This window comes from Sphaerodactylus townsendi, linkage group LG16 (genome assembly GCF_021028975.2).
Source record: "Sphaerodactylus townsendi isolate TG3544 linkage group LG16, MPM_Stown_v2.3, whole genome shotgun sequence".
NCBI classification, from domain to species: Eukaryota; Metazoa; Chordata; class Lepidosauria; order Squamata; family Sphaerodactylidae; genus Sphaerodactylus; species Sphaerodactylus townsendi.
This window is the reverse complement of record NC_059440.1, coordinates 8,092,559-8,112,030: the sequence shown is the minus strand read 5'-3', so window position 1 is coordinate 8,112,030 and position 19,472 is coordinate 8,092,559. Positions and strand designations below refer to the sequence as shown.

The 19,472-nt window shown below is 43.5% G+C and overlaps 1 protein-coding gene and 1 non-coding gene across 3 annotated transcripts in view; both read left to right on the top strand.

Annotated features, from left to right (window-relative positions):
• Window positions 1-4,000: 4,000 nt before the first annotated feature.
• Window positions 4,001-19,472, top strand: part of TEX14 (testis expressed 14, intercellular bridge forming factor) — a 45,965-nt gene continuing 30,493 nt past the window's right edge. For both annotated transcript variants that reach the window (XM_048518822.1, XM_048518823.1), the window contains exons 1-11: window positions 4,001-4,529; window positions 5,355-5,469; window positions 7,648-7,813; window positions 8,437-8,567; window positions 9,959-10,055; window positions 10,502-10,632; window positions 11,107-11,220; window positions 11,467-11,590; window positions 13,478-13,656; window positions 14,658-14,809; window positions 15,977-16,167. In XM_048518822.1, coding sequence (XP_048374779.1) covers window positions 7,784-7,813; window positions 8,437-8,567; window positions 9,959-10,055; window positions 10,502-10,632; window positions 11,107-11,220; window positions 11,467-11,590; window positions 13,478-13,656; window positions 14,658-14,809; window positions 15,977-16,167 — 1,149 coding nt within the window. In that variant the 5' untranslated portion in view covers window positions 4,001-4,529; window positions 5,355-5,469; window positions 7,648-7,783. The remainder of the gene's footprint in view (window positions 4,530-5,354; window positions 5,470-7,647; window positions 7,814-8,436; window positions 8,568-9,958; window positions 10,056-10,501; window positions 10,633-11,106; window positions 11,221-11,466; window positions 11,591-13,477; window positions 13,657-14,657; window positions 14,810-15,976; window positions 16,168-19,472) is intronic.
• Window positions 4,197-4,413, top strand: LOC125446099. The gene has a single exon (XR_007246360.1). It is a non-coding gene; the product is annotated as a small nucleolar RNA U3 (small nucleolar RNA).

Below are 19,472 nucleotides of genomic sequence, written 5' to 3'. Positions count from 1 at the left end.
TCTCTGACTGGAAGCAGTCTTATTTCTCAGTGCTTTGAAAATGATCTTTCAAACTTTATTTGAACCCAGTTTCTACTCTAGAGTGCCTTCACTCACAAATTTGCATCAGATATCACTCACAAATTTGCATCATACATGTGCAAGTTATAGTCTACAATTGGGAGTTTCAATCTGTGCCCAGCCACTATGACAGCTGAGAAACAGCCCACCCTGGGGGAAGTGGTCAGTGAGTACTGTAGAATGGCTGTGGATAAGACATAAAAGGGATGGTGTGTTGGGGTAAGGGTGATGTGGAGGTAAGGGGAAGCAAAAGACCTAGAAATTGTGTGTGATTTAGAGGGGACTTTTTGCATTTCCCTGGATATATAAAGACATTTGACGTTTAGCTGAAGATGAAGAGATGCTGTAGAGAAAAGCAAAGAGTAAGAGTGTGGGAATGGAAGAGGTAGTTTAAGGAAGGATTAAACATATAGAGGCTTTGAAAAGGGGGCACAGTGAAAATCATCAGGGCTATTTCTCCAATAATGTACTTAAAATTCTCAAAAGTTGGATTTGCCTGGAAAAATGGTATAAAAATTGATCCCTGTGTAAAAAAGAGAGGAAGGCAATATAAGCCACTGTCGATCCTCCTTGAGGAGAAAGACAGGGTGTAAATTGATTTTTTAAAAGTTTAAATGTGGTATTCATTGTATAGTACAGGAGAATAGCTTTGCACAGTTAATACACAGCAAGTACAAAGCTGATTCCTTTCTTAAAATCCTTTTTAAAAATCCTTTTGACATGGATCCCAATGGTGGGCCCATGAGCACCATGGTGTCCACCACCTGTGGTTAGAAAGTGTGTGGGGCCAGATCAGACACTTGTCCAGAAGAGCCTCTAATTGGCTGCTGATGATCTAGTTGGTTGGGCAGATTAGAATAATGTTCCAGTAGCAGCTGCCCACTATAGTGTTGGTTTATTCTCTCTCACTTATCCACTGTTTAAAAAAATTAGTCCTTTTCCCCTGCACTTGGACTTTGTATGTGTGGCTCTGCCTCCTGTGGCATCCTTTTTGTGGTTGGCTCCACCTTCTGTGGCAGACATTGTAGTTGTACCTACCACCACCCTATGACAGAATTTGAAAGGTGCCTGTGAGCTCAAAAAGGTTGAGGACCCATGGTCTAGAGTAGACACATGCAATTTAGTCCTTGTGTGCATTTACTCAGGGAGTAAACTCCATAGAATCAGAGTAAAGTGTGCAATGCTGAGTCACTGCAACATTGACTTTTGGTTTTCTTTGTACAGTAAGAGGGTTGTAAAAATATTCCCCACTCTCATTCTGTTATCCAGGAATCATGGCCCATGCTCTTCCCATCCCTTGCCCTGTCCAGCTTGGCAAGTTCAAAACAAATTCTCTGGAGGCAGAATTGCACGAATATGTAAAAGAAGGGAACTGCAAGAAAGTGAAGAGGCTTCTGAAACAAGGTGAGGGACCTCAGTATTTCTCTGAGCTATTTAGTGAGGGTATTTTTATGTAATAGCACACGTAGTGAAGAGCAAACAGAATGTATGGAATGGACCCTCAAAGGGCTTAGGGCACAACAATATAATAATACAATATATATAACAATAGTCATAACATCAGCAATAAACAGTAAATCAATAAACCATGGACAATATTTCAATATCAACAATACTCAAGCGTAATCAACATGTAACAAACCCTCATAACAAAACATGATCAACATCATAACAGTTCTTAAAATAACAGTATCAAAGTATCCTAACAACATGATATAACATCACAATCCTCAATAATAACATCATCACATAACATGCCAATATAATAACATCCTAATATCACTACAACATCTCATAATAATTGCACCACCATATAATAACATAATGATGAATAGTAAAAAACCCAACAGGAAGACAACAAAAATCATATTGTAACAAGGTTAGCATAATACAACCTAAGAAAAACCAGATAGCAGCTTCTCGTCAAAAATCCAGAATAACACGGGCTAAGATTTAACAATACAACCTATTCTAACCAATAATACAATTCACTACCAGGAAACTGTACCTTGCCTAAAAAACAGCCTGAATATCATCATGGCAAAAGAATCAACAACCACGGTCAAGCACTCTACATCAAATATCCCATTAACTAACCCTATCTTATGTATTGTTATGATTGGGAAGAGCTGTTTTCAAATCCCCCACTCAGCCAGGATGCTCACTGGGTCAGTTGCTCTTTCAAGCCAGCCTCCCTGACAAGGTTGTTGTGAAGTTTAACAGGAGGAGGGGAGAATCATGCACACCACCCTAATCTTTGTGGGGAGGAAAGTGGGACAGAAATGTAGTCAACTGTGTTCACCTATTTGAGGGGTGGCCAACCTAAGGCACTCCAGATGTTAATGGACTGCAGTTCCCATGGCCATGCTGGCAGGGGCTGATGGGAATTGTAGTCCATGAACATTTGGAATGCCATAGGTTGGCCACCTATACCATATTGGCTTGCCACCATGTGGCAATATTCTTCCTTCTGGTGGTAGAGTAATGAGAGCACTATCAATATACAGGATTAGATTATGCTGTAATCAAATCTGATTTTTAAAAATGTTTATAAATTTTTTCTACATGTTGTGAACTGTCCTGAATCTCGTTACTGGGAAAGGGCAGGGCACAAGTTTAATAATAATAATTGTTGTAGTAGTAGATAATGTGAACCAATTATAATACAAAATTGAGTTTTTATTCTTTTTAATATGTAGCTTTTTTAATTGCTTTGATTTTGTTTTGAAGTAGCAACGTGGTGAACAAGTGTGAATTTTTACCAAGGAGTTATTGTCTTCAAATCTGACTTTTGCTCAGTGTTTTTGGCCAAGACATCTCTCTTGCCCTCCATTTTCCATTTATAATATGGTGATACGAGTTGCCTGATTTATAAGGATCACTGTGAAAGCCCTCTTGCGCTCCCAGGGCTGAGTTATGCTGAGAATCAATAGTAAAATAATCAATAGTAATCAATAGTAAATCAATAGTAAAATAATCAATAGTAATCAATAGAAATCAATAGTAAAATAAGACATTAATTGAAAGATAAAGATGACAAATGGGCACAAACTGTCTGACCAGACCAACACAAAATAATAGATGGTTTAAAGACATTTGTCTTTTACAGGTAGTTTTGTGGTGAACATTGCTATTGGGAATCATAGCTTTTAGAAACTTTGCAAAATAATATTTGGGAAACGTGTACAGATACAATATTTTCAGGTTGATGGATGTTTGAATGAAAAGTTTTCCAGTATGCTTCAGTGAAGCAAAATCTATTTTGACAAGTGCTCAGTGCTGCTCTGAAAATCCATGTGCTCTAGTTAGGCCTGGCAGGCAACACCTACTGGTTAAACCTAGAATTTCAGGGGTCCCCAGCCTTGTTGAGCTTGGAATTTTAAGAAAGAGAGTATGTGTAAAGGATGCTACAGTGCTAATCATGAATTGCTACTGTGCAGGATTGCAACTGTAAAGTCTTATGTGCTTTTGACATACATTACTTTGGTGGAAATCTTTACAACTGCCCTGTGAGGCTGGCCCTGTGACTGCCCTGTTCCACAGGGGGAGAGTGGTTTACTTAGTCCGACTATATCCTATCTCTGATTACTCAGAGATAAGCTTGGCTATATTCAGTAGGATTCCCCAGGAAATGTGCTGAAGATTTCAGCTTTTTCGAGAGGAGGATACATTTGAGCGGGGGCTTCCTGGCCCATGCAGCATTTTCATGCAATATGACTCATTGGCAAATAGCTGCATACAAATTTCCCGGCATTGGCATAGTTAACTTTTAGTTCGGGGAATCTCTTTTAGGACGGACATTGGAAAGCACGTGGCTTTTGGAGGGCCAATGAGCAAGCACCAAGGTAGCGAGTTGCGTGGGGAGGGGGAGGAAAGAACTGAAGGAACGTGATTGGCTGAGCGGGTCTCTGTATGTAAATTAGAAACTGAGAGACACCTTTTCGGGAACGATGTTTTTAAAAGACCGGTGGATTAAAATCCTCGGACGGGTGTTTTTAGCCCCGGTGGTTTGGGATGTGACCCAGCCCGACTCCTGGGACGGAACCGGGGCCGGGGAGGAGAGTTGGGCTTGGGCCGCCGTGAGCTGAAGAGCCGTGGCGGGGAGTCTGGTGGCGGAGCCGTGGCGAAGTGCGGTTAAGACTATACTTTCAGGGATCATTTCTATAGTTTCCAACTAGAGAAGTGCATTCGAAAGTGATCGGTCTCGCCAACCACGAGGAGGAGGCGGAATGTTCTCTCCTGAGCGTGAAGCCGGCGGGCGGTGCTCATTTGCTTGAGCTGCTGCCTCGTCCTTGATGATCGTTCTGCCCTCTTTTCAAGAGGGTCGGAGGGAGAGAACATATTCTGAGTGGTTGGATCTCTTTTTTTACCATGGTTGAAAGACAGTCTAGAAAGGTTCCTTTAGTTGAGGAGTAATCTTCTGGAAACTGTTATTGTGGGCAAATTTGTGTTCACATATTTATTTAAGGGTATGAAATAATTATCTGAAATTTCTAAACTGCCTTTTTTTTGCATGTGCTTTTGTAGAGCAGCTAGGGTAGGACTGGGCAGAGAGCCTTCCCTGATTAGAAGCCTTCAACAATACTTTGTGTTTTGTGTTTGTCATATCTACCAATTTTCACTCTCTTTGTGCTAACACAAGATCATTACAAAATTTAAATCCGAATATAACCTTACTGGTTACTAAGTTTTTGTCTATTATGTTTTCATTTAGAAACTAATTTAGAATTCTTTTAGTCATTGTTTAAGAGACGCTCTGATAAGGAAAGGAAGGGACAAGGTGAGAATTTTGATCTAGTACTGTACATGCTCCCCAGGTATGCAGAAAAAATGATGCCTTGTGAATTGAAGATAATTGCTAAAAACAACCTGATGAAAACTGAGCATGTCACAGGAGGCGTGAATGCTGAGATTAGTCAAGAGTCAGTTGAAAAAGAGACAGAGTATAAATAAACCTATTTGAAACCTTGTAGAATCGTAGAGGGGGAGAGGTTGGGGTGAAGGGAAATTTCTATGCTTTCTTATGGTCCAGCTTGTAATATGAATAGTTTACCTATAATAGGTTCCCGCAGACCTGACAAAGTGTCAAACTAGTTATTCAGTTGCAGTGTATCCTTAAATAGCTGTGTATAACTTAGTTCTTTGTATACTAAAAGTCACTGAATTCCATGGTGTATGTAGAATTACAGTCTAAACCAAGCATTACCAAGAGTCAGAAACTGGCATGGTGGGCTCCATGGATTTAAAGGGAGCCTAGCGATTATATTTTTTTAAGTGGTGCTATCCTTTTTCAGGGATCTTTGCTGATGCTGTAAACTCCTTGGGGCAGACTGCCCTGTTCACAGCTGCTTTACTTGGCCTTGGAAAAGCGGTTGATGTTCTTCTGGATTTTGGTTCAGACCCAAATCAGTAAGTAGAAACGCTACTTTTCCCCTGCTGTTATGAGATATTTCTAGTCTGTTCAATTTACAGGTGATTTCCAGGGACAGAAAAAAAATTACCAGAGAGAGAAGATAGGTAAGAAAGTGCATGTTCTACAGAACACCCCATCTCATTCCATACCCCCTGGTAATAGTTTGGGGTGGCATAGCTTCGTGGGAAACCTCCCAAGAGAGTCTACAAGTTTACATCGGATTGCAAAACTATTCCTAGATCTCAAGTGGCCACAGCTGCCAGTACCTGTGCTCTGAAGTACAACGTATGTGGTCATGCCCAAAACCTATATCTCCCGCCACTTGCTGATATCAGTGTATCAGTCAGAGGGAGCCATAATGCAAGAGTCCTTGCAAACGTTGTTGCAACAACCACCTTATCAAGGGAGGCTTCTATTTAGAAACTGGTACTTTTTCTTGCCATGGTGTTCCTTGGCAAATCTCAGACCTGTTCAACCTATGACTCTTTAGAACTTGTTTGTGCAGGGTAGAGAGGCTGCATTTACAGCAGCATATGCCTGTAGAATCCTCATTCTGTCCTTCCTTTCCACTGATTTTGTTATCTTTGATTTTCTGTGAGAGGGATGTTATCCAAAACTAAAGAGTTGGCTCATTGGGATAGTCCTGCCTGTGGAACAAGTGCGAAGAATAACTTGATTTGGATTCCTTCTGCCAGCTGACAAGTAGGAATTCCTCATGATTCCAGTGTTCCATTCTTTCTTCTTCCATGGGGTATTGCAGAGCAGTGACTAAACTCTGAGAAAGAAAAGAGAGAGAGAGGGGAGGGGGATCAGGAGGGTCAGCGTTTTCAATAAGACATTGCTGAACCTTCTTGCCAAAGACTGCTTTAGCCAGGTAGGGAGCTTATAATCGGGGAAGCTGCTATCAGGAAATGCCAAATGTTGGAGGTAAGAGCCTGAGGAAGCACGTGAATAGAAAGCACTAACACCAATTTTGCCCCCATCTTGTGTAATGTGTTAGTCTTAAGACGTTCTTTTCAGCTGACAGATAAGGAGTTCCTTTTCTTTGGCACCAAGAGCAGAAGCTCATCCATGTTCCCTGATAGACTCTATTATTCTAGTCGCATCAAGCTGAGAGCTGGTTATTCCGCACCTAACCTGATACCCCAAATCTCCAAGCCTAGCCCTTTCAGTCAAATGGCATATAACTGAAGAATGTCTAGCTTGTGGCAAAGAATGGGGTCCTGGCTGTTAGCTTCATGGGAAATTGGAGTTTGACAGGGTCTGCAAACCAGGAGTAGTCTCAATTTCTTCTTGTTAGTTGGTTCTGGTGGGTTTTCCGGGCTGTGTGGCTGTGGTCTGGTGGATCTTGTTCCTAACATTTTGCCTGCATCTGTGGCTGGCATCTTCAGAGGTGGATCACAGAGGGTGTAAGCCCCACCCGCATACAATACTATCAACCATATCTTTGCATAACAAGTTCCACCCAAACACTTACTGATTGGTTCCCCACCCTGGGACATGGACAATATATACCCCAAACATTTCCTTCTCTCTGGACACAGTGTGTAACAGACTTCCCTCTGGGACACCTCTGAAGATGCCAGCCACAGATGCTGGCGAAACTTTAGGAACAAGATCCACCAGACCACGGCCACACAGCCCGGAAAACCCACCAGAACCAGTTGAATCCAGCCATGAAAGCCTTCGACAATACATTCTTGTTGTTAGGTTTTGCTGAACACCCTTAACAGCAGTGGAAAGGGAGGGGGTGGAATGATGGAGCCCTTCTGTGAGGGTATTGCTAATGAGAACTCTACTGCTGTCTCTGGTGGACAAACTCAAGACTTTGACATTGCTTTCGGGGGCAAACAGATTGACTGTGGAGTTTCTGAAGTGTAGAATCAGTGGTCTGAACACTTCCTTAGTGATACTGCTTTCCTGGGTTGTCTGGCTATTGCTCATGCCTTTTAAGTGCTTATTTGCAAATAAGGTAAATAGTATGAAGGTATTGTAAACCTCTGGGATTCCTCATCCAGAGAAAACCACACTCATAAGAACTGACTTTGGAACTTGTCATTGTTTCAGTAACTCTAGCAGTATAATCAGTAATCATCCCTATTGAGCTAGGGAAGAAGGATATTCATGAAGTGCCTAAACTGCACATTTCCCCGGCTTTGTCCGTGTTTCTGTAGTCGCTGTTATGATGGGAGTACTCCGGTGCACGCTGCAGCTTTCTCAGGCAACCAGTCAGTTCTTAGTAAGTTGCTAGAGGCAGGTGGAGACTTGAGAATCCATGATGAGAACGGAAAGAACCCAGCGAGCTGGGCAATGTCTGCTGCAAAGGAAAGTAGTATCCAGGTATGTGATCTTTTAAACCTGTTTGAGGATGAATTTATGGAGCAAATCTTAAGTCTCCATTTTGCAGACTGATAGCGAGCACCACCTGCGTAGCCCTAAGCTGCACAAGACTGTTTCTTTTTACCACTCTTTGCCTGATGGCTTTTAATGTTTTTAGTTTTGCTCATGTTCTTCTAAGCTTGACGTAAGGACTCAAAACAACTTTCTGCCAAAAAAAAGTTGACAATTTCAGGATCCTGCTCGTTACCATTTTCTTTGTTTTGTGGAATGTAGTGGAAACGCAGAATATGTGTGGGCTGCAACCCTGCAGGTGGGTTTGGTCTGAGCCTCCAAGAGGCTGAAGCTGGAATGCCAGTGTGTGACCTTGAAAGTTTGGTTTTAGTTGCCTATGTGTACATACATGCAACTAAAACTAACCATAGTAACCTGTCAGTGTCTTTGTGCTGCTCAAAAATAGGTTATAATATTTATCCCAAATTGCAACTAATGTGAATGAGGCAATATATTATTTTCACTACTGAAATACCTCTCACCAAAGACATTCTCTACATTCCATGCCTCCTGCCCTTGAGGTGCCTTTTTAAACTTGAACCATTCCCTCTCTGTTGTTTTGTCCATTTCAGATGTTGGAGTTTATCCAGCGGTGCACAGCCCACATGCAAGCCACTCTGCTGAATTACACCTTGCTACACAAAGTTTGTTCTCCAAAAGACCTTGTCTACAATCCTTCCAAGTTTGGGGGCATCACACAAGGGTACGCGGTTTTCTGGAGATGATGGCAGAGAGACATTTCTCTTCCACTCTTGTAATGCCAGAACTTCCAACATGAAATGGGGGTACACAATAACACAATAGAACACACACTAGGACATAGACAGTTGTGAGGGGATATATCTTGAATAGATAAGGAATAAAGAGAGGAGCAAAAAAAAAAATTAGTCACCTGATCCTAGGAGTGGCATGGTCCAAGGAACAGAACCGAGCAACCCATGCTTAGCTCTGTGGAACAATATTACAGACTTGAGAGTTGTCCAGAGGTGCTGAACACTGTCTATTGGGACAGTGGGCTTCTTGTGGGAAAAATGGACCCTCAGGCTTACACAGAGTGATCCCAAATCTCCTTAGACAAAATAAATTTCCTGCCCTTCCTGGGAAGGACAAGAGACAGATATCAACTTTCATGGGGAGTCATCAGTCTAATGGTTTTAGACATCAGTCTGATGCATCCAGGGAAGTTAGCTGAAGAGATTACAGCTGTGAACCAATGATAGTGTGAAGTAAGATGGTTGTTAAAAGTGCTACTCAGAGGAAGAAACATTAGTTAGTACAATACAGGACAGGTAAGCACATTAATACATCCTTTGTCTTCTCTAGTGCATATGGTCCAGGGCTGGAGATGGGAACTCTCTCCACACAAGATTTTTTGTGCAGACTTAATCCTGCCAGGAAGGGTGTGAGAGGACATTATGCAAGTTGCTTTGGAGGGAAACAAGTCCAGACGAAATTCTTTTTCTTTGTAGGTACATTGAACCAATGCCCAAAATAGGTTCCCCTGTTTTGAGGCATTGTGCTGGCAAGCATCCAAGGGTTGGCTGAGGTTGTAGAGGTGCTCTCTCTGTGTGTGTGTTTTTTAAATTAAATCAGGGTCCCTTGGTCCACCCCAGGTCAGTCTGGCAACACTTAGGCCTTAACAGAGTTAGCCAGGGTCTGCTGAAAGTGGGGGTGCAATCCCTTCAAGATCTGTCTTCCCAGCCAGCATTATCTGCGTCTTGTCAGGATTTAGTTTGAGCTTTTTCACTTGTAACCATTTAACCGCACCAGGCAGACAGTGACTTCTCTTGCATCAAGGAGATACGTTTGGGTTAAGTCAATACATGCAAATGGTTTTTCTCATGATCTCCTCTCTAGACTAGCTACAATAGAAATTTAAGTAGTGTGTTTCCTGGTTACACTCATCTCCCTTTATTTTTACCTAAGCAGAAAGTGTGTGTGGGGTGGGTGGGTGGGTTCCGGGAGAGTGACATATTCCAAAAGCAATAGCTCCTCAAATCACATGCCTGTTCTCTCCAAGTGGGAAGTTTCCTCAAAATTGTATGTCACGAGAGAGGTCCCCCATGCTTTGCTTTTTTTGTTTTTACCCTTCAGAAGGGACCACAGCCCACTGGGAAGATTTCTAAAAGGCTCGAACAGTTCTGAAAAGTGCAAACAGTTTGGGCGAGCTTTCAGCTTTGGCTTTGGGAAGGTAAGCTGCTAAAATGCAAAATACAGACAAGTTCCTGCTGTTCTTGAACAAAGTGGGAGAAAAATTCATTAACTAATATCAAAATCAGTGTTATAGTGCCATAATATATCTCCTGAGTATAGGGATTGTAAACTGGTGGCCCTCAAGCAGAACCTAATTGGTTTAAGGACCCCAGCTGGTCTCTAGCAGAGTGTTCCCACTACCACAACTTTCCATTAATGAACATCCGTAACAATGGTGTAACTTTCTAGAAACAGATGAGCTGGAACGGGAAGTGAAGTGGAAGTCTGCAACATAATTCGGGATTGTTGGGCAATTACTCACACCCCCTGTTTTTATTCTTGCATTCATGTGAGAAGTTATGACTCATATTGTTGTCTATCCCCCGTTCTCTCCATCTGAAGTTGCTTTGAGCTCATTTTGTGTTTCTGTCTGTTCCACCTCAGTTTTATCTCACTGGCAGCAAGCAAGTGAGCTACTTATCGTCGCTCCCACTCATCACGGATAAAGAACTGTTCCAGGCTGATGATGAACGGACATTCTCATTTCCAGCTGGACCATACATGGTTATGACCAAGTACGCTTTGCAGGAGATAGATTTGTAATTGTATATCCTCAATGACGTGTTCTTCCCTGTTGCCCGTACCCTTGTTTTATTACTTTTCACCCCTTCTTAAAAGAAGTTGCCCAGAGTTGCACTGACGGTCTTGTATTGATTCAACCGTGGAATTGATAATGCTAGACGGAGTATCCTCTAATTTTTGTTTTCCTTCACTTGTGAACTTGTATAGAGGTGGATTTTTACATGGTACTTTGAGTGTTTTCTGTTTCAGTGTTGAACAACTGCACAGGCAGCCTCTGAACTTCATATTACTTTGGAAAGCAGGGATCAATTGCGGACTCTCTGAGTGAAAATAAAATAAAAAATACTATTGATTCAGAGTGTCTGTTTGGTTGTCTGTTTAAATTTTAGAATTGAATATAAACAGTGAGGGCTGAGAGTGGAGGCCTGATCTTTTGGATTAGTTTCATTTGTGCTCTTTTTCCTTAGTTTGATGTGGGGCGTGACCCGAGTCACAGTGAAGGAGCTGAATCTGAAACCCCATCGGAACTGCAGCAAGGTGCACCTGGCTGACCTGCTGCTTGCAGAAAAGGAATATAGTAGGTATGCATCAACCTGTGGGATAATAGTCAAGAGCCAGTGCTGTGAAGTGGCTTGAACAGTGGTTCCCAGATTGTGCAGGGTGGGGTGTGTGTGTGTGTACGTGCACAAGTTGCCATGACAGAATAATTTCTGTGCCATGAGAAATGAGATACGGTACCAAAGTTTTGCAGTTGCCTTGCCGAAAATGTCTTTTCTGTGTAATTTGTTTTTGTTTTCACGTTTGGGGGCATTTTGTTCCCTCTGCAGTAAACTTCGCCACCCTCATTTGCTGCTGTTGATGGCTGAGTCCTTATCCAGTGACTTGGAGAGAGTCCGATTAGTGTATGAGAGGGTTAACTTTGGCTCACTCTACAGCATCCTTCACGAGAGGGTAATGCCTCTGTTGTGTTTTCTTCAGAGTATTGTCAGCACTGCCTGTGCTCAGTCAGATCCCTGGGTCCCAGGTTGTTTCGTTTTGCTTTTTCAAACTCTGGTTGTTGAAATAGAAGAAGAGTTTGGATTTATATCCCCCCCTTTCTCTCCTATAGGAGACTCAGAGGGGCTTACAATTTCCTTCCCCCACCCCAACAAACACCCTGTGAGGTAGGTGGGGCTGAGAGAGCTTCGTAGAGCTGCGACTAGCCCAAGGTCACCCAGCTGGTGTATGTTGGAGTGCACAGGCTAATCTGAATTCCCCAGATAAGCCTCCACAGCTCAAGCGGCAGAGTGGGGAATCAAACTGGGTTCTTCCAGACTAGAATGCACCTGCTCTTAACCACTACGCCACTACCTTTCCATTCTTACTCTTCATAGGCAGCTTGCAGCAGTAAAAACAATGCAAGTAATAAAACAGACATATAACTAGCTGCAGACTGGGAGGATTTGTGTGAGGAAGAACTGAACATCTTCCTCCATTCCCCAAAGCCCTCCATCAGGGGTGTTCCAAGGTATTCTGTCTCTCCAACTAAAGTGCATCCATCTGATAGCTAAGAGCCAGTGTGGTGTAGTGGTTAGGAGCGGTGGACTCTGATCTGGAGAACTGGGTTTGATTCCCCACTTCACCTGAGCAGCAGACTCTTATCTGGTGAACTGGATTTGTTTCCTCACTTTTACACATGATGCCTGCTGGGTGATCTTGGGCTAAGTCACGGTTCCGTCAAAACTCTCTCAACCCTCCAAGGTGCCTGTTGTGGGGAAAGGAAGGGGAGGAGTTTGTACACTGCTTTGAGACTCCTTGCAGAAGAGAAAGACGAGGTATAAATCCAAACTCCTCCTCCTCCACCACCTGTTGCAGCATGGGTCCAGAAACACCTGATCTGGGATTAAGCTGACCTAGGGTGAATTGGTGTCTGCCTCATTGTGCTGTCTCCAGCAGTTACCTGAGTCAATGTATTGTCGAAGGCTTTCACGGCCGGAATCACTTGGGTGCTGTGTGGTTTCCGGGCTGTATGGCCGTGTTCTAGCAGCATTCTCTCCTGACGTTTCGCCTGCATCTGTGGCTGGCATCTTCAGAGGATCATCTGAAGATGATCCTCTGAAGATGCCAGCCACAGATGCAGGCGAAACGTCAGGAGAGAATGCTGCTAGAACACGGCCATACAGCCCGGAAACCACACAGCACCCAAGTTACCTGAGTCGCTTGACTGTAGCAATGGCCCTGCTGTCCATCTTGTTCACTTGGAGTAACAGCTGAGGTGGTGGGATGCTCCAGCCCCAGTAAAGCCTATTGTGAGGGAGATGCTTCCTCTTCGACCCTTTGCTAGTGCCCATTACATCTCCCCAGCAATGGGCTTTGCTGCTAGTTTGTATAATATTTCCAGTGTTTAAAGCACTTCCTAACTCTTATCATGTCAATCTTTTCAACAGACTGTGAGTTAGGCCATTATTATTAGTTTCTCCACATTTCAGATGGGGCAACTGAAGTAGAAAGGAAGTGGCTTGCCTAACGCTGCCAGATTTGTTTTTGGTTGAGCAAGGATTTGAACCCGTGACTGCCAATAGCATTACCCCTTCTCTTGGCCATTGTGCCATACCAGCTACTTATTTTGAATAAATAAAAAAAATGTAGTGCAGCTGAGGAAGATATACTTTATCACAGGAATTTCTAACACATTCTTTCTCAGTGGATATTTTTGTACAAGTTAGCTCCACTCATCTGTTCCCAGGGGCAGCACTAGCTGTGCCAGTATTCATTCTGTCCTCCATTAGTTTAACTAAAGAGAATGAGCGCCCTCTGCAGGTACTAGTTGCCACTCTCACCCTGTTCCATTGCTTGCAGCGTTTGGAGTTTCCGGTTGTGCGCGTTGAAACGATTGTGCACTTGCTGCTCCAGGTGATCGAGGCCCTGCGGTTCCTGCACACACAAGGTTTCGTCCACCGCACAGTCAGCTCCTACGCAGTGATGATTGTAACTACGAGTGAAGCACAGCTCACCAACTTGGAGTACATGGTTGAAAGGTTTGAGTCTCATAACTTACTGAGCCGCTAAGTTATGATAGGTAGTGTGGGGTGTGTGTAGGAAGACTTGGACCCCTTGGGTGCAGAGCATCCCTGTGGACCATTCTGTGATGTTGGCAACCAGGTGTGGACCTCATTGTATCTTTTTCCACATACATGGGGGAAACTCTCAGGGAGGGGAGGACTAGAGCACCAGTGGAGTAGGGGCTAAACCAGGGGTAGGGAACCTGCGGCTCTCCAGATGTTCAGGAACTACAATTCCCATCAGCCTCTGTCAGCATGGCCAATTGGCCATGCTGGTAGGGGCTGATGGGAATTGTAGTTCCTGAACATCTGGAGAGCCGCAGGTTCCCTACCCCTGGGCTCAACTTAATTTTGCTATCCCCAGCCATTAAGAATCAAACCTGATTTAAATTGTACGTTCATCCCCACTCCTTCATCTGTGTAAACCCATCATGGATTCTGTTTCTTGGTCACATAGATGTGTGCCAGTATGTTGGGGAGTATTTTTTAATACTGTGAGGGATGGGAAAGGCTTTGCTGCTTCTGCTGCATCAGCCTTGGTCCCAGGAGTTGGGAAGGCCAATATGCTGCTGTTTGGCCACTGCGTTCTGCCCTCTCCGCCCTGACGTTCCAAGGCTGTTAGCACGTGGCTTCTCCTTGACGAGTTGCCCTTCTCTTCAAATGGTGTTTGGAAAATGTCCATGCACTTTGAAATTCTGGGGCTTCTCATGCGTCATCTAGTTCATCTGCAAGGAGACACAGGGTCCCAGTTTTGTAGGCCAGTGTACCACATTGTCACTAGTCAGAGCCTTCTGGATGGCTCTTTAGTCCATCAGTTGCCTCAGGAGTCCATAGGTTGAAGAGTAGCATACAGTCTTCCTCCCTCCCTCCCTCCCTCCCTCCCTCCCTTCCAATGTTGGGGTCTCCTGGAGATAAATATGAATAACAGGCCAGATGTCCTCCACAAATTGTGCTCACTGGCTTTCTCTTTCTGGCAGCAAGGATGGGGGAGAACACAGCGACCTGAGCCGGGTGCCCATCTCCTCTCAGTTGTTCAACTGGTGCGCACCGGAAGTGATCCTTGAAAAGTCGCCTACTGCCAAATCAGACATCTACAGCTTCTGTGCCGTGATGCAGGAGGCACTCACAGGTATAGTTAAGGAGGCATCCCAAGAAACCTCTTCAACTGCAAAGTAGCTTCTATGTTGGAGAAAGGAGGGGTCCTTCCACAGCTCAAGAAGACTCCAGAGTTTTCTGGCAATTCTGTTGGTAAGAGATACCTTTGCATTACAAGCAAAGTGTGCTGAGGCCAGAAGTGACGCTTACCCGTGTGTGTGCGCTGGATACAAAAGAATCTTGAAGCCAATTCACTGTGGAACCTCGGTTTTCGTTGGTAATCCGTCCGAAAAGAATCGATGAAAACCAAAACCGAGGAAAACTTTTCCATAGGAATCAATGTAAATCCAATTAATCCGTTCTAGGCACTCCAAAAAACATACCAAAAACACATTTTTTTGGTGAATAAACATAGTGCTTAATGCTGAAAACAGTAACAAACAATAACACTTGGACCAGCTTCAGAGCCAGTGGACCAATGTCGCACCAGAAAGCTGTCCAAAGACGTCTCTTTCTGACGCCTCTTTAAGATTTGTCTGAAATGGGGCAAGACATTGTCATTAAACAAGTTGCAGACACGGCCCGCAACAGCTTTGTCCGGGTGATTTTTCTCCCCAACCCCTGCACCTTACTACAAATTGATGAAAACCGAGGCAAATCAATGAAAAACAAGACAAATTTTTCACTTTAAAAATTGATGAAAACCGAAACCAATGAAAACCGAAGGCAGTGAAAACTGAGGTTCCACTGTAGTTGTATTTTTTTCTTATCACAGAAAACAGCCATGCTAATTCATAGCAATTTTAAATCTGCTTAACGTAGCAGACAAGAAGTGATCAAAGCTGAGCAAAGTATCACCTGCCTGTCTAATTATCTTGATTTGCACGCATTCAGTGGTTTTGACATCTCTGCCATTTTTAGCTCATCAGAGTCGAAGCATCTGAACGTGCTCTCCTGTTAACCATTAAGTATGTTTGAAACTATAGCAAATATTGCCAAGGTATTCTGACCTGTGGGCAATCTTGATGAAGCTGGACCTTGTAGCACAAGGGGTCCTCCACCCCAAATGGGGCCATTGCTACAAAATTAGTCAAGGTCATTTGTCCAAGGGTATCTATCCAATGAGATCATCTTGATCCCTTCGTTTTCTTTGGATCCTGGGCCACATAAAAATGTGACATGATTTGGAAATGTGTTTCAGATTCTGTTCCCTGGGAAGGGATCAAAGGTTCAGTGGTTAAGGATTACATATTTTCTGGCCAGTCTTTGGAAGCTGATGCTAGGCTGCCGAAACTGTACTATGATATTGTGAAGATTGGCCTGGAGTACAGGAAGAAGGACCGCGCTATAAGTCTAGAGGATATTCGTTACAGCCTACAAAATGACTTAAAGGTGAATCAGAATGTTTATTTATTTATTAGCGTTTATAACCCACCAACTCACCACTGAAGGGTTTCAATTCTCCTTTAGATAGTCTTTTAAATAGGCACTCTCCTGTTCTGCACTGGCGATAAGAATCTCCTCTGGGTCACTGGGGTTAGGGGTAGAGATGTGAAACCTCCCCCCTCAGTTTTCTGATGGGAATTTTGGAAATTTGGTACACTACCTTCCCCCTGCCCCCCAAAAACCTCCTATGAAATATTTTCTCTTTTCAAATGAGTGAAATGCTTTAAAGACAAGATCGGCATGTTGTAAACATAGGCTCATTCCGCATATGCAGAATAATCCACTTTCAAACTGCTTCAGTGCTCTTTGAAGCTGTGCGGAATAGCAAAATCCACTTGCAAACAGTTGTGAAAGTGGTTTGAAAATGCATTATTTTGCATGTGCGGAAGGGGCCATATACAGCTGTTAAATCCAAGGTGCATTTCTGCACCTAGAATGCTACCTGATCTTCATGAGGGGAGCATACAGGGCTGTCATTGCTTTTCAGCTGTTGCTTACCTTCTACCATCTGTTTGACCTGATTGGTGGTTGTCCTTTACATCTCTCCATCAAACCACTGTGACAGATATACCCACAGATTGGGCAAAAAGTAGCTTATTGCCCTACCTTGCAAGAGGGAGAAAAACGATCAGAAGGGGGTGAGGCAGAAACTGCACCAAAACCTCAGAGGAAAATGGAAAGTTTAATTGAGAATGTCGCTCTCTTTAATCAGATAGCGAAAATTAAGGTACATGTACTAATATAGCATAGGGTTTATCAACTTGTAGTATTGGGTATATTAGCAGTTTTGCTTGTACAGAACTAAGTTCCAAAAATATGTCAATTATTGCAGTTTTATACTCTACGTTGTAATTTATGTGTTTGATTTTGTTAAAGCAGTAATGTTAATTTAGGTTTAGATTTGATAGTACTAATAATTATGAAATATATTTCAATTCTTCAAATTTTGAAGCTACAGAAAAACATTATTTTCCTTTTCTTTTCTTTTTAAGGAAAAAAAGGGTTTTTTTCTGTAGCTTTAAAATTTCCAGAAATTTTACATTTCTAGATCTGGGGGAGCATTTGTGAACTTGAAAAGGAATTGGCTGTTCTTCTGTGCCGCTAAAAGAAACCTTTGTTGTGACATAGTTTGCAGGCATTTATGTGTGTGACTGGCTAGTAAAAGCCTTTCTGGGATGTGTCTTTCCCTTATTGTTGCTGCATACTCAAAGTACATAAAAACAATCCACATAACCCCTGTGTGCTAAGAAGTCAGAAGTGTTGCTCTTCCATATAGCATTCCCCGTGTGCAGAGGCGTTCCTCCCATTGGGAAAAATGGGCAGTTGCCCTGGGCGCAGCCCTGTGGGGGGTGCAGGTTTGTTTGTGGGATTTTTTGTATTTTCAGTGTTTTTCCATTTCTGGCCTGCAGAAGGCGCAGTTTTTAGGCTAGCAGCACCAAAATTGCAGGGATGTTTTGGGAGACTCTCCTGATGCTATCACCCAGGTTTGGTGAGGTTTGGTTCAGGGAGTCCAAAGTTATGGACTCCCAAAGGGGATGCCCCATCCCCCATTGTTTGCAATGGGAGCTAATAGGAGATGAGGCTACACCTTTGAGGGTCGATAACTTTGGACCCCCTGAACCAAACTTCACCAAACCTGGGAGGTATCATCAGGAGAATCTTTTACTGATACCACCCAGGTTTTGTGAAGTTTGGTCCAGGGGGTCCAAAGCTATGGACCCCCAAAGGTGCCCCATCATCCATTGTTTCCAATGGGAGCTAACAGAAGATGGGGGCTACACCTTTGAGGGTCCATAATTTTGGACCCCCTGAACCAAACTTCACCAAACCTGGGTGGTATCATTAGGGGAGTCTCCTAGAGATACCCTGAAAGTTTGGTGCTGCTAGCTTAACAATTGCACCCCTGCCAGCAGGCACCTCCCAAATTTCCACAGATTTTCCTTTTAAATCCCCCTGCCTTTGGCATGGATTTAAAGGGAGAATCTGAGGTCCCCAGTTTAAACATTGCAAGTGATGCTGTTTCAGGGTGGGGGAGAATCAACCCCAAAATAGCATCACTTCCAATGTTGTTTAAACTGGGAACCCCAGATTCTCCCTTTAAGGTGGATTTAAAAGGAGAATCTGGGCTCCCTAGTTTAAAGACCATTGAAAATGATGCTGTTTGGGGGTGGATTCCAGCATCACTTGTTTAAACTAGGGAGCCCAGATTCTCCTTGAAAATTAACATTGAAAGTGATGCTGTTTCCCCAATTGAAGGGCAATGGATACAACACCATAAAATGTTTTCATAGCAGTAATAAAACATTTCGAAAGCATTTTGAAAATGTTTTCAAAAAATTACTTCTGCTGTGTGGCATGGCTTATTGCTGTGCTCAGATTTGTGAGTTGGGGCATGTTCCATAATGTGATGGTGACTTTGAAACAACCTGGTGTAAAAAAACATTGCTTGGTCACAGTGGGGGAGGGTGGCTGCCCATGGGGGGGCACCAAACTCCAGTTTGCCTAGATACGCCACTGGGCGTAGCTACAAGGGTGGGTGCGTGTTGCATTGGGCACGTGCCTGGGGGGGGCATCAAACTCAGGTTTTGCCCAGGGCTACAGTTTGCCTAGTTACGCCACTGCCCATGTGTATAGACATTGCATAGCTACAGCAGAATCTGATCACTATTCTGTGAATCTCAATTGTTAAAGGAAAAATGGATCTGAGATTCTGGCTCTTAACGCATTTCAGCAGGAAGATGAAATGAGGTGTGTGCTGCATTTGCTGAAGTATGAAGTGATAGGGTGTCAGAACTTCCGTTTACCAGTCAATTGAAACACTTGTTAGAGAACAAAGGTTTCTTTATTGCAGGTAAGATAAGTCCCGTACGGTGCCAAGACGGCTCTGTTGGGCCCAGCAGAGCCGTTACTACTATAAAGCAATCAGCAAGCCCATCCCCCGCCCACCATACACTTCCACAGCTGTGCTACAGACTAAGGTATGCGGCCTTCACGGCGAACGGAGAGATAGGAAGGCAAGAAGCAACAGAGCAATACATTCACAGAGGAACACGAAAAATACTTTCACATGGCAGATTCACACAGTCCAGAGCTTCCTGCCCCCAACAACCAGTCCATCCTGACAGAGGGACCTCCTTTAGTCAAGCAGATCAGTCAGACATTATGTCACATTTATCCCAAGCCCAGTCTTTTCCAGTAAGAGTGTAGAAAAGGGGCTTTTCCCCATTTGAGCTCCAAGACATCTCCTGCCT